The sequence below is a fragment of the Enhydra lutris genome, unplaced genomic scaffold (assembly GCF_002288905.1).
Source record: "Enhydra lutris kenyoni isolate GAN:26980312 unplaced genomic scaffold, ASM228890v2 scaffoldscaffold9, whole genome shotgun sequence".
Lineage (NCBI taxonomy): Eukaryota > Metazoa > Chordata > Mammalia > Carnivora > Mustelidae > Enhydra > Enhydra lutris.
The window spans coordinates 45120272-45134218 of record NW_019154093.1 but is presented as its reverse complement, the minus strand read 5'-3'; the positions used below and the strand labels follow the sequence as shown (position 1 = coordinate 45134218).

At 34.1% G+C, this 13947-nt stretch overlaps 1 protein-coding gene across 22 annotated transcripts in view; it reads left to right on the top strand.

Moving 5' to 3' along the window:
* LOC111143229 (far upstream element binding protein 1) overlaps window positions 1-13570 on the top strand; it is a 35239-nt gene extending 21669 nt beyond the window's left edge. For 4 of the 22 annotated variants that reach the window (XM_022496822.1, XM_022496820.1, XM_022496815.1 and 1 more), the window contains 3 exons: window positions 1596-1670; window positions 8300-8445; window positions 8681-8771. In XM_022496822.1, coding sequence (XP_022352530.1) covers window positions 1596-1670; window positions 8300-8445; window positions 8681-8722 — 263 coding nt within the window. In that variant the 3' untranslated portion in view covers window positions 8723-8771. Of the gene's footprint in view, window positions 1-1595; window positions 1675-8159; window positions 8220-8299 lie in introns of all 22 variants that reach the window. The other 18 variants (XM_022496814.1, XM_022496807.1, XM_022496813.1 and 15 more) reach the window with 13 other exon arrangements.
* Window positions 13571-13947: the final 377 nt, after the last annotated feature.

Below are 13947 nucleotides of genomic sequence, written 5' to 3'. Positions count from 1 at the left end.
CTTTCCATTTTTGAAAATAAGTTTGAAATAATTGCAAACTTTCATAAAAGTTTAAGTTGTAAGATATATTACAGAACACCCAGGTAACCTAGTTGTTAATATTTTATCCCCACCTCCCGTTTGTCCCATTAGCCTGTCATACATGTCCATATCCATTACCAGTAGTTTTTCAGGACCATTTTAAGATCAGGCTGTACACATCATGTCCCAGTAACCTTAAGTACCCTTTCTGCATTACTCCAAAAATACATTACCATCATACAGCGCTCTTAAGCAGTCAGCATTGATACATCATTACTGTCCCAATGCAGAACCTTTACTCAGATTTCACCAGTTGTCCCCTCAGTTTCTCTTTTCTGATCCAGGATCCCATCCGGCAAAAAAGTACAAACATTTTGTTTTATGTAATGACAATCAGATCAACATAGGTTCCTTCAACTTTTTCTCACAATAATAATGTCATGCTCTTGAGGTCCTATTTGGGAGTTGGCAGTACCTCAGAAATAATCCTGTGCTCTTAGGCATTATATCATGGGGTCACATAATGTTGACCCGCTTCATTCCTGGAGATGGTAACCATAGTCACTTCATCATGTTGGTGTTCACCAGGTTTTTATACCATAAAATTGCATTTTTCTCTTTGAAAGTAAAAATTGTTGGAGAATTTATACTGAGATTATAGGAGTATTCTATTCCTAACAGCAGCTTTTATGATAACATTCCTGATTCAGCTACAACTATGATGATAATTTTTTTTACATCATTCATTTTATATTTATATATCTTAGTTGGTATTGTACTGTAGGGAAGAAGTATTTTTTCTATTTATACCAGTATGGCCTCCTGTTTTTTTCAACATGTCATGTTTTAAACTGTCTATACTATTTGATCAACAGATTGCCCTAGCTTTGGCCAATCAGGAGTACCTTCAAGATGGCTCCTGTATTCTTTTGACATGTCTGTCATTCTTCAAGCACATCCTTACTTTCTTGCACAATAACATTATTTTGTGCTTCCTGGGCTCAAGCTTCTAGAATCAGCCATTTTTCCAAGGAGCCCTGATTCCATTTAATAAATACCATCATCCAAGAAACCAAACTCAGTGTGTTCGTTGCTACCAAGGTGTCATTGCTTCTAAATCCTTTCAGCATAAAGAGCTAGGAAATTTACCTGTGTGTATATCTGTATACACAGTCATGAAACAACATAAATATTTATACATGTATATATTTCTAAGATTGTCGTATCCCCTGTAATTCCATTATAACACTTCAGGGTTCTTTGTAGCTTTTTCCCTTTCCATGCTTATAAATTGTGAAAGACCTTGTATATTCAGTGTGTTTCCTTATTTAACCAATGAATTAAATGCTCAGTGTGACTATTCTTCCATTGTACATAGACAGATTTTTTTCTGTTGACTGTCTCTATACCTCCTGCTTTCTGTGTCTTTGGCAGGAGCAAGAATCCCACTACCACACAGCACCCTCAGTCACTATGGCAGGCTGCTCCCAATTTCTCCACTCAACAGAAGGAAAGGGCCAAGAATGTCTTTGGAAACCCTTAATCTTATTTTGTTTTTGTTTTTCTTAAACAAGGAGATCAGCAGAATCCAGCTCCAGCTGGACAGGTTGATTATACCAAGGCTTGGGAAGAGTATTACAAGAAAATGGGTATGTTCTACATTTCTTTTTTATACATTTAATTAAATTGAAATTGAAGCATTTAGTAAATACCACATAGAAGGATGAAGATTCCGATAAAATGATGTTTGAATTTTTTTTATTACTGAGACTTTTTTTATATTTAACTTTTAAAATCTTGAAGTGGAGAATAGTTGAATGCATTCTAAAATCACTGAACTTTTAGGTGTACTGGGATTGTTACAGATAATTCTTAAGTTTGTGGTCACATAACAAGGAAGTCTTTTTATTTCTAAATGCATTTGTCAACCACTTAATAATTGAAACTAAAAATTGCTCCATTGGCACACATAACACTGGGTGTTACTTGGCTTTTGTCAAAGATAGTTACATATATTAGAAGCCTAACTGGCATAGGTTAAATTCTGGAGTGCCAAGCAAAAAAAGGGTTGTATGTGGTATTTTCTGCTGCAAAGTAAAACTGACAGTGACATACTACATTAATTACTTAAATAACATTTGTATATATGAAAAAGGAAAAAGTCACCCAGAAAAGCCATTTCCATTAAGTAACTGTAGAGCATATACTACATGCCAGACTTAACGATAGAGCTGAGAATGTGATTATGGGCATAATAGCTAGGAGCCCCTGCCCTTCTGGTTATATTCTCATGGAGGATACAATTGTTAATCAAGTACTTTGCCAAGTATATTACTACAAACTGTTATGAATGAAAAGAACTATATTTCCACTAACACATCATTTGTATAGCTACCGAGTGGTAGCAGCAGATTTTGAACTCCCAAGAGGGCATAAATCCCAAGTCTATCTCCCAAATTTGCTTTTTCCTGGGACCACTTGGAACCTGGGAATTATTACTGTTAACCCTTGAATAACAATGTAAGTTTGAACTTAATGGGACTACTTATAAGCAGATTTTTTTTTTCACAGTACTGTAAATGAATTTTCTTTATGATTTTCTTAGGGTTTTTGTTCTGTTTTGTTTTTTGGCTTAGTCTGTCGTAGAATACAGTATGTAATAGTTAAACATGCAAAATATGTGTTAATTGTGCTATCTGTAAGACCTCTGGTCAGCAGAAGGCTATCAGTTCGGTTTTGGGGAAGTCAAAGTTACATTTGGGTTTTCAACTGTACAGGGGTCGGTACCCATAATCCCTGAGTTGTTCAAGGGTCAGCTGTATTTCTGAACAAATAGTTTTTGCTTTTAGAAGCCTGTGGTGTTATTCATCTAAAATTAACACATGTATACCGCAGCCACTTGTCATAAAAGAAAGCTAAACAGACTTACCCATCTTTCACTGGTATAGAACAGATCTAAAGATGGTAGAATTTTCTCATAAGTTACAGTCTATTTGAGATTCTCAATGTAAATTTCAATGTTTTCTTTGCCCATGGATGTTTTGTCATCCTCCACAGAAAGAAGAAATTCCAGAAGGGTAGTTATATTAATCTTTTTGTGTAGGATACAATTACCTGGTGATAAGAATGTTCTACAGAGCTTGATAATCTGTTTAAAGAAAGAAAAATTGTTTTCCTCCCAAACAGTATATTCTATTTAGGGTGATAATATAATTTATTGTTCAGATATGGATAGTTCGAGAATAACTGAGGATGCTATTCTGTCAGAACTTAGGGTCACCCTAACTTTTATGAAATAGTGTCACCATTTTAAAGATTTGAACATTTGCAATTGCTGCAGTTAAAGATCATTGGATCTGACTTGAATTTTCACGGTGGTTAATATGCCAGAGATGTTCCCTATGTTAATATTAAAAATGAGTAAAAATAGGCCTGTTTGTGGACTAGAGAATTATTGGGGAATTGGTGCAACTTGTGTTTTTGTGTATTTTATCATTCATTTGCAGCATAGCCATTAATTACTGTTTAACTTTTTAATACTTGCCCAAAGTGAGGGGTGTGTGTTGAATGTAATCTGTGAGGTCTTAATACCATTCAGATTTTTAAGGATAGACTTCTCACCTTGCCATTCTTTTTTCATTTTCTATCTTTACTCTGCTGACTATAAAATTTTAATTTTATACATAGTGTCCTGGACTCTGTTGAATCCTTTGTGGAGAAAAAAAAGTTACAGAAATAATTAAATAATACTGTGTTTGGCTTAAGAACCTCCTTATCCCCTACCCTTTTTTTTTTTCCCCCTTTTCCCCAGTTGTGTGTTTTTCTGTAGCATGACAGTGATCAGCTGTTAATTTATGGAGCAGAGGATTCTCTCACTTGTAAATCTTAAAGAAAATAATGTTAAATTGCCAGGTCTTTAATGATAGCTACAAAGTCTGTTTTTTCCTTTAAAAGTTCTTTTGTTAAATGACTGGTTGCTTTACCCTCATTTCTCCTAGGTGCATTACTAGTCTTTAGGTAGGATACTTTTAGAACAACCACACATGAGTGACCTTAAATTAGTTTTTAAGATTGATCTTATGTATGTATGTTTCTGTGTATGTATTTAAAGTAATCTGTATACCAACATGCAACTTTAACACACAACCCTGAGATCGAGTCTCATGCTTTACTGAGACAGTTTTCAAAATTTTTATATTTTACTTTTTTATTAAGATTTTTATGTTTATTTCAGAGAGAGAGCTTGTGAGCAAGGAGAGGAACAGAGGGGGAGAGAAGCAGACTCCATTCCAAGCGTGAAGCCCAATGCTGGGCTTGACCCCACCACCCTCAGATCATGACCTGAGCCAAAATCAAGAGTCAGGTGTTTAAGTGACTGAGCCAGCCAGATGCCCTCAAAATTTTAAATGAAAGGGAAGAAATTAATAAAATATTAGGGAGATAAAAATCTTTATCTCCAAATCCAACTCCCTTGTTTGGAGAGGCCAAGTTGAACTCTTCCAGTGGCAGAACTGGGATTTTCTAGGACTTTGGACATTCCAATTCCCAGTCCAGTGTCCTCTTTACCAAACTGGACAGGTTGTCCCAGCTTTTGAAGGCAAATTTCAGCTGCTTCTCTTTTTTTATTTTTATTTATTTATTTTTTTTAATTTTGTTTACTTGACAGAGAACACAAGTAGGCCAGGGGGTGGGGGAAGCAGGCTCCCCTCCGAGCAGAGAGCCCCATGAGGGGCTTGACCTGAGCCGAAGGCAGAGGCTTAACCCACTGAGCCACCCAGGTGCCCTTCAGCTGCTTCTCTCTCTCTCTCTTTTTTTTTTAAAGATTTTATTTATTTATTTCACAGACAGAGATCAAAAGTAGGCAGAGAGGCAGGCAGAGAGAAAGGGGGAAGCAGGCTCCCTGCAGAGCAGAGAGCCCGATGGGGCTCCATCCCAGGACTCTGGGGATCATGACCTGAGTCGAAGGCAGAGGCTTTAACCCATTGAGCCACCCAGGCGCCCCCTCAGCTGCTTCTCTTAACACGAAATACTAATACTGTAAATTTGTCATTGTTTGCTTATAAGTAAATAAGCCTCTTGAAACAGGAGTTAAGTTTTTAAATCTGAATTTCCTAGGATTTTTTTTTGAAGATCTTATGTATTTGACAGAGATCACAAGTAGGGAGAGAGGCAGGCGGGGGTGGGGGGGGAAGCAGGCTCCCTGCTAAGCAGAGAGCCCAATGTGGGGCTTGATCCTAGGAACCTGAGATCATGACCTGAGCTGAAGGCGGAGGCCCAACCCACTGAGCTACCCAGGTGCCCCTGAATTTCCTAGGATTAACACCATCAGAATTTAGGAGAGAAAGTCATAAAGATGAGATTATAGAGAGTTAATGAAGGAAATTTTAAGTCTTACTAAGGAATGGCAGCCAACATGGAAAGGTAGGTATTTTTGAAGCTAGAATGAAGGAAACTTTTGTAATAAGTAAACACCCAAAAGAGATGAAACAGGATTTCAAAGTAGAGACTGGCAGTTACCCTTTGGAAGAGGGATAGTGAAGGCATTTTTGGAAAAGCTGAGAGTTGAGGAAGGCCCTTACAGTGTTAAACACTGATATAGTAGACTGTCACCTTTGGTGTGTGATACCTTAATGGGTAAAGGCCCAGGGGGATGGGTGGTGGAGGGTGAGTGGTAGGGAAAAAGTGGTTGTGGGAAAGATGCAGGTGTTTAGAGAGATAATTTAGAGTGTTGGGCTGTAATAATAGAATGTTATATATGAACTCTAGGCCAAGTCTCATTTCTTGAGTAAAATGAAAGTAAAACCAGGTCATGATATCAGGGTCCTGGGATCAAGCCCCACATCTGGGCTCTCTGCTCAGCAGGGAGCCTCCCCCTACCCCTCGCCTGCCTCTCTGCCTACTTGTGATCTCTCTCTCTGTCAAATAAATAAAAAATCTTTAAAAAAAAATGAAAGAAAGTAAAACCTCTTACATATTGTAAACTTATATGTAAATATTAAGTAGTGTTCTAAAGCATAAACTAAAACTATCTGGCCTCAAAACAGTTTTTGAACCTAAGGATAAAGGGAGCAAGCTAAGGACATTTGTAAAAGGGGCAGAGAGGCACAAAAGGCTAGGGGATAGCCAAGTCTGAAGTAGATAGGAAGAGTTCTTCGGTTACTTTCTGCAGGGCAAGATAAATCACATTTGTCCCTCAGATTGGAGGCATGAGTTGAGTTTTTCTTTGGACACCTTCAAGATTGGAGTGTGAGGTGGTTACGACTTACCAAGTGTTTGTTTTCCTTAGAGTCTAACATGTTTACCTTTCACTTTCCACAGAAATACTTGAGGGGAGGGAGGGAAGGGAACATTTGAGTTTGATGAATTTTCTTAATGTGTCTCCCTGTTTCTACCATCTTACATTATTTTGCCTCTAAAATGAGTATCTTGACAGTGATCAGTTCCTTTTTGTAAACCCAAAGTAAAAATTGTTGGTGTCTTAACCAAGTTTGGCCTTAAATCAGCAGGTTTTCAGGTGTATAGTTTGTAAGAGACATTGTGTAGTTTTATTACTGTTGATAATCTGGGGTATTTGGCAGTTGTCATTGAAACCTGTTTCAGATTTGCTTTAATTTAGTGTCTCCTCATAGGATCAGTATGTTAAACTCAATTCCTCTTTGAAGAGAATTAGGAAAAGCAAAAATAAGAATTTTGTTTGTATTACATGGGCTTTCTCTGCTGTTATTTATAGAAGGGAGGTTTTTCTTGGGTTTTTAAAGTTACTCATAAATGTTAAAATTAGCTTCACTTAATTGCTTCTATTCAGCCAGTTTTGTGATGCTGATAGATACTAATTTCTGCAACTATATAAAGTTAACCTTGTTGGCAGTATCCAGCAAAACATAAAAAGAGCTTTCTCTGTGTCTGTGCTTCAGTATTTTTTGTCTAGCCATAATTCATCAGGTCAAGTAATTACAAGCTAAATAAAATTCTCAAAGGAGCTAAATAAGAAAACACGTGTTCTTTCTCACCACCTTTTTATTTAAAAAATTTTATACCTTCAGAAAACTGGAAAATAGTACAGCAAACACCCATATTTATATTCACTCAAATTCAACACTTCTTAAAAGCTTACCGTATGTACATTGTGTCTGTGTGTGCGTACGTATTTATTGTGCCTAAGCCTTTACAAAGTTAAGTTGCAGACTTAGATTATTTCAGTAATATTATCAATGTACACACCATATTTAAATTTCCTTGATTGTTAGGAAAGTGTCTTTTGTTGCTGTGTGTGTGAGTTTTGCTAAGTTTTTTTTAATCCGGAGCCAATTTTAGTTTTGTGAATATATTTAGGTTGTTAAGTCTCTTTAGTCTCTAAATTCAGAAGTTACACTGCCTAGAAAAAGCTGCTCATGAAAGCTGTGGGTTTTATGTTTCATTGGTCACTGTTGCTTTGAGCCTCTTCAGTAATTGTCAGGTTACTTTTAATATAATTTTGTTGTGATTTGAATACATTGTATTGCAACTCTTAACATCTTATTAAAAGGTATCTTGAAGATTAGTCTTTGTACATACAGGTTATAGGTTACTAATCAGGAAACAAAAATCTTGACAAGATCTTAAAAAAATAAAATATTTAATAGCTTTCAGGTGGGGTTTTTTTGTTCTCAAAAATGTTCTTTTTCTCCATTAAGGATTTACATTTTATTTAAAACCTATAGTGTAACATCCAAATGAATAAGACCAAAAAAATAAAGGTTTTTCCCATCCCTGTGCCCAGCATCAGTACCAGGGTACCATAGATTGCTTACTTGAAGTACTTTCCAAACTCATTTTAGAACATTAATTTTCAAATTTTGCATTAAGATACTTAAATCTTCTCCTTTCCTAGTTAAAACTGTGCGGATGGTTTCGATTTTGTTTTTTATTGATAGTCATACTCTAGAACTAAAAGTTAATGATTAATATAAGGCAAAAAGAAACAGCATTCTGATTTTTGAATTACAAGTATCATTTTCTAATAACTATTTAAAATAAAATAGGACACTAATGAATATATAAAATAAAACAGGAGCAATTCTGACCCTCTGTGCTTGTCTTTATAACCTGTACTTACAGTGGATATAATTTTGTATTAAAATTTAGGGGGTTTTTTTTAGGTCAACAAGGGCAGACACAAGATTATTCAAAAGCTTGGGAGGAATATTACAAGAAGCAAGGTATTGTTTTTATTAGAAATGAGATTCTTTTGGGCTTTTAATTGTGGTTACAGTAACAAAGTTGTTCTGTTTTCTCAAAGGTCAAGCGGTTCCTGCTCCTACTGGTGCTCCACCAGGTGGTCAGCCAGATTATAGTGCAGCCTGGGCTGAGTACTATAGACAACAAGCAGCCTACTATGCCCAGACAAGTCCCCAGGGAATGCCACAGCATCCTCCAGCACCTCAGGTATACTAAACTTGCTAATGTATTGATTTCTGATCCAATCATGTTTTCTGCATGTTTACTGTTTTGTCTGGGATTATGTTTGCCTTTTTAATTTTATCTGGCATAGCATAACTAAATGAAGTACCTTGGTGTATTGTTTGGGTTTTTGTTTGTTTTTTATAAATGCTTTCTGGCATCTGAGTGCTGAATATTTCTACAATGCCTTTGATTTTAAAAATAAATTTTTTTCCCCCAGGGATTTGCAAATCATGCAAGAAGCCACCACCATTTATATTAACCAGTTTTTCTTTCTTAAAGGATTCACTCCTGAGTTAGCTCCATTTAAAGGATTTTCTTTAACTTTTTGTGTATTTCTTATGTATCTCTTCTGCACAGGGCCAATAATAAGAAGTGGACAATACAGTATTTGCTTCATTGTGTGGGGGAAAAAAACCTTTGTTAAATATATGGATGCAGACGACTTGATGAAGATCTTAATTTGTTTTTGGTTTAAAATAGTGTTTTTTTTTTTTTTTTTGAAAATGTACAAAATATCTATCACTACTGATAGGAGGTTAATATTTCTGTGTAGAAATGAAAATTGGTTTGTTTTTAGTATTTAGTGTAGATGTACACATTCCAGCAAATGTATTTGCAACTATTATGTGGTCAATGCTTTGTGATATAAATGTACTTTTTCAATGTATACTTTCACTTTTAAAATGCCTGTTTTGTGCTTTACAATAAATGATATGAAACCTCCTGTGTCGGTAAGTTGGATATGTGGGTATTTAAAGGATTCATAATTTCTTAGCAATGATAAATTAAGATACATATACACAAATATATAAGCTTTCCCCATGAAATATTAATTGAGTTTTTAAACACTGGCATGTTTTTTCCCCCTTGCAGTATAGTAGTAGATTGGAGGATCTTTTCCATTTATTGTATTTGGCTGTTTCAGCACAAGTAATCCTGATATCTTCATTTTTTTTCCCTTCTGTTTGATTAAAACCTGCATGTGTGTACAATGATCTTTTGGCATACTTCCATTGAATTAACAGTGAAATTTCCTTTTATACATGACCACTGTTTCAGATCTGTACTGCTGCTATAACAGTTAACCTTTCTGTTCTTAATTTAATAATTACTTGATTTCCAAGACTGTTTCAGCATAACTAATTTTAAACAGTTTTCGGATAGTGAGTATGAGTAGTTGAATAAGAAGTTTTTTCATGTAAAGAAACTTTCAATGTATACAATATTAGTGTGTTTCTTTTTAAATTTAGGGTAGAAAAGTGAATAGTATGCAAAAAGTATAGCTACAGTGCATCTGCCATTGAAACATTATTGGGGTATGGAAATGTTCAAGCTTTTTCCTTTTTTTTTTTTCTTTTTGCAGTATAGATAAGCTTTGTTTTGTAAATGCACAAGTCCAATCATTGAATCAACTTAATTTTTTATGTACTTGAAATCACTTTATTACTCTATAACACTCATGCTGAAGTTCTGATATTTTGTTGAAATCCATTGTTTACTCTTTGCATATTTGTTGGCTCTTTGCATATTAATATATTAGACTACATGCAAATACAGTCTGTCTTGCCATTGTCTGTTGAAGTGCAGGTTTGATCCAGCCAGTATAGAACTAGCTCTGTAGGGGTGAGGAGGACTGTGCTGTGTATCATCCTTGATTGTGTTCCTTCAAGGAGCATTGCACTGTAAGTACATCAGAATGACAAATTGATGAACTGCAACAGTATCTTTTTGTCAATGTTCCACATAATGTAAATGCCATACTTTGTGTGAATATTATGTTGGAATACAGTGCTGATATCTTGGAAAACCATAACTGCTTCTTAATTTAACATAGAATAATACATAGGTCTGTATTTTTTTTTAAGTGAGCTTAATGGGTAAGTATTTTTGATATGCTTTAGCTATAGCTAAAGAAAACTGATCATTAAAATTGAATAGTATTACTCATTGGTGCTCCTAAAAATATTGTTTTTCAGTGTACAGTATGCATATCTTCTATATTAATATGAAAGACTTGAAATGTATCAGACAGAAGTGGTTTTCAGTTTGCAAATATTAAGCAATGTAGCAGTTTAACACCATTTCATAAATATATATTAATTCTTTCATTGGTGGGGAGCACCAGTTGTTCTGAATATTAAGGGAGATGTACAAGGACATAAATGTTGAGATTACTTATAGGGTAGAAGATAGCAGTTCAGTTCATTATAGATATTTTGAAATGTTTTTGATTGTTTCATAGAATCTGGAGTGACTTCCCTTGCCCTTATTTAGATATGGATATGTAGTTCTAGTTTCAAGTTTAATAGTTAAGGAGTTAGTTATGTGTTATCTTTAAGAGTAGGGTTATTGACATGAACAATTTCAGTATTTTGCATGATACTGTTTTATAGATGACCATTTAGGAAAGTGGTGCATTTATTAATTAAACTGAAGAAATAGCTCAGTTGGATTCAGTTTCATAACTCACAAATTGGAGGCTGTTGATTTTGATTCATTTAAGGTTTAAAATCTTTATTAATTGCAAACAGTGCAATTATTTATACTTCACAGTGCCTTCCCAGACCTTCCACCTTAGGTTCTGCTGCAAAAAGCAACAGGTAAGCACAACCTAAGGACATATATAAATAAATATTTCAGTACATTAATGTTGTCCCTGTGAGGTTTTTGTGCTTGTGTAATTCAAAAGCAATCTGCTACTGCTTCCCCAAAATGTATTTTGTTACTTATGCTACCATTTCAGTGGAAAGTCTGTAAGTTGTTCAAACAACTGTTTACATTTCTGGGTAATGGTTTTTGGGGTTTTTTTTTGTGTGTTTTTGTTTTTGTTTTTGTTTTTTTAATGAAAAAAAGAAAAATGATGAGTAGATTGCTGCTGTAATTGAACTACATCCAAACTTTTTGTAATCTTTTCCCAACTATAGAAGGATTGTTAAAATTAAGAAAGAGCAATTATATAGTTTTCTAGATTTAGGAAATCACTTGATTAGAAACTTCAACAGCCTTCACAGTCTTTTTCTGATTGACAGGACATTTTCTTTGCCCTCCAAAACTATGGAGTCTTTCTTTTTGTCTTATTCTTGAAGTATAATAATTCAGTAAGGACATTATGGGTCAGTTTTATTATATGACTTTTTTTTTTTTTAGACAATTCAGTTTTCATAATTTTTTTATACACTGAAAAAAGGAAAAATTTATAAGGAATACTGGCAGTATGTTTTTGTTAAGGCATGTGCATCAGTGAAATGTTAACTGTATAGCAAATAACCTTTCATAATCTGTATAGCAACCAGTATTTTTCTGATTTATAATATTTTAATAACTGACGCTGCATTTGTTTTAATTTTTGCCAGTTTAAAATGTTTGTGTTCTTATAAATGATTTTAACTGGTACATATTTTGAGTTAAGATGAATGTATTAAAGCAGCATCATATCAGTTTTGTTTATTCAGTTTCTAAAATGTGCTGATCCTTTTTAAAAACTCCTGCTTATCTCTGCAACAAAGAAAAATATTCAAAAATACTGCCTTCATTTTCACACACAGTGCTGAAGATGCTGCAAGCACCAAATCATAGCTCATAAAATCAGGTCCTGAGATAGTTACCCATAAAGAGGAATCCTTTGAGTGTATGCCATTGGTGAGCCGATGAGCATGGACCATAGAAGGGCTCAATGTAGAAGGTAAAATTGGCAAATCATAATTGAAAAATATGAAATGTATTCCCATACATAATATGGTATAGGGTGTAATGTACCTGCTTTTGATCACTTTTCATTTTAAAGTGCTATTCGCTTGATCTTAAATGTTCCATGAACTGTTAAATTTTGTAAGTTATGTAGTTACTGCACCACATTTATGTGTGTGTATGTATTGTTTTAATAGATGATAGGTATGTTAAGAATGGTAATATAAAGGAGCTCTTTGAAACTAAAGAGCCTGTCAAGTTTTGGTTAGTCGTAGTTTGCATTTTTATAAAATATAGATGAATGCTAATAGATTTCGGGGCATTGTTTCTATCTCGAGAGTTTTTTTTATTCATTACCATAAGCCTTCACTGATACTGCATTTTTTTAAAATGGCGCTAATCTTAACCATGAAATAAATGGAAAGCAGAAAAGGTGAGCCAGTTGACTTGAATGCAATGGATGTTAGGAGTGGTAGAAACAATGTTTAGATTGAAATTGAACTGATTTATTTTATTTAGCACTTAAAAAAAAACTTGACAATGTGTTCCGTTTTTTAAAAGATATTTTAGTGTGGTGAAACGTAGAATTCTTATGGTTTCATGTTTCTTTTAAAAATGAAAAGTATACTTTTACTTTTAATTAATGAAAATGGTCTTAATACTAAAACTAGAGATTTAATACTAGTTGTTTATAAACATTATAAAATATTTCCTTAGCCAAGCACCTTGGTAGTTAATTCATAAGGGTGGGTTTGGGTAGGAGTAGCAGAGTACCTTAAGAGGGAAATAGGAATATATGCAGAAGTGATAACATTTGTTTGAATACTCTGCCAGGAGAACCAGCTCTACCTGCAAACATCTGTTGTCTAGAATAAGGATGTAGAAATGATCAATGAGGATGTCTTTTTATTTTCTGAAAATTCTGCCTCATTTTAAAATGTATTTTAACAATACCTAAAGATAATTTTGACTCTGAAAATAACCTTATTTTTTGTTTAGTCACTTGAGTTTTCTTGCCACAGTATAAATTTCTGAGGGATTTTTTAAACTGGTGCTTTTAAGAAGCAAATCCCAAGGTTTTATTTTCTTCAATGATAGCCCTATAGAAACTCTTAAATGTATTTGCGCATATATATATATATTTTTTCTTATGCATGCTCGATGCATTTTCGTCCTGAGAAAAGTGTTCTCTACAGAAACTACCCGTGTGTAAAAAGAAGATTGGCTTAAAATGGCTACTGTGATGGGAACAGTGTCTTAGGGAGATGCAGCTTGGACTTGAGGTAAATTGAATACTTTACAAACTGTGGTTTAGAGTTTGCTTTAATGACATTGTATGTAAAAGGGCACATGATTGCTGTAATTTTGTATTGATTATGGTTTCCTCAATAAAAAAATAAATGTACATTGATCAATATTATAAAGGAGTGTTTTGTTTCTTTTCTAAAATATTGAAAGACTGTTTTTAATACGGAAGTTACTTTATTGAGTTTACATTGTAAAATAAAATTGTCTTCCAGAAAACTAAAATATAAAACAACTTGGTAATAGAACATGGTAGTTAATTATTTACAAACTCAAAGAACGGATTTTAAAATTGAAGAGTGTGCCATTTTTTTTTCCTCTTAGATCTTGAAACTGTCCATATGTTAAAAGTGTTTTCTCCTGCATAAACTACTGATACAAAGTTTTCTCACTAAAATATAATTTGTCAGGCAAGGTCACAACATAAATTTGCTTTGTAAGCTTGAATATATATTACACACATTTGAAAAGTACATGTTAATATTTGTTCTC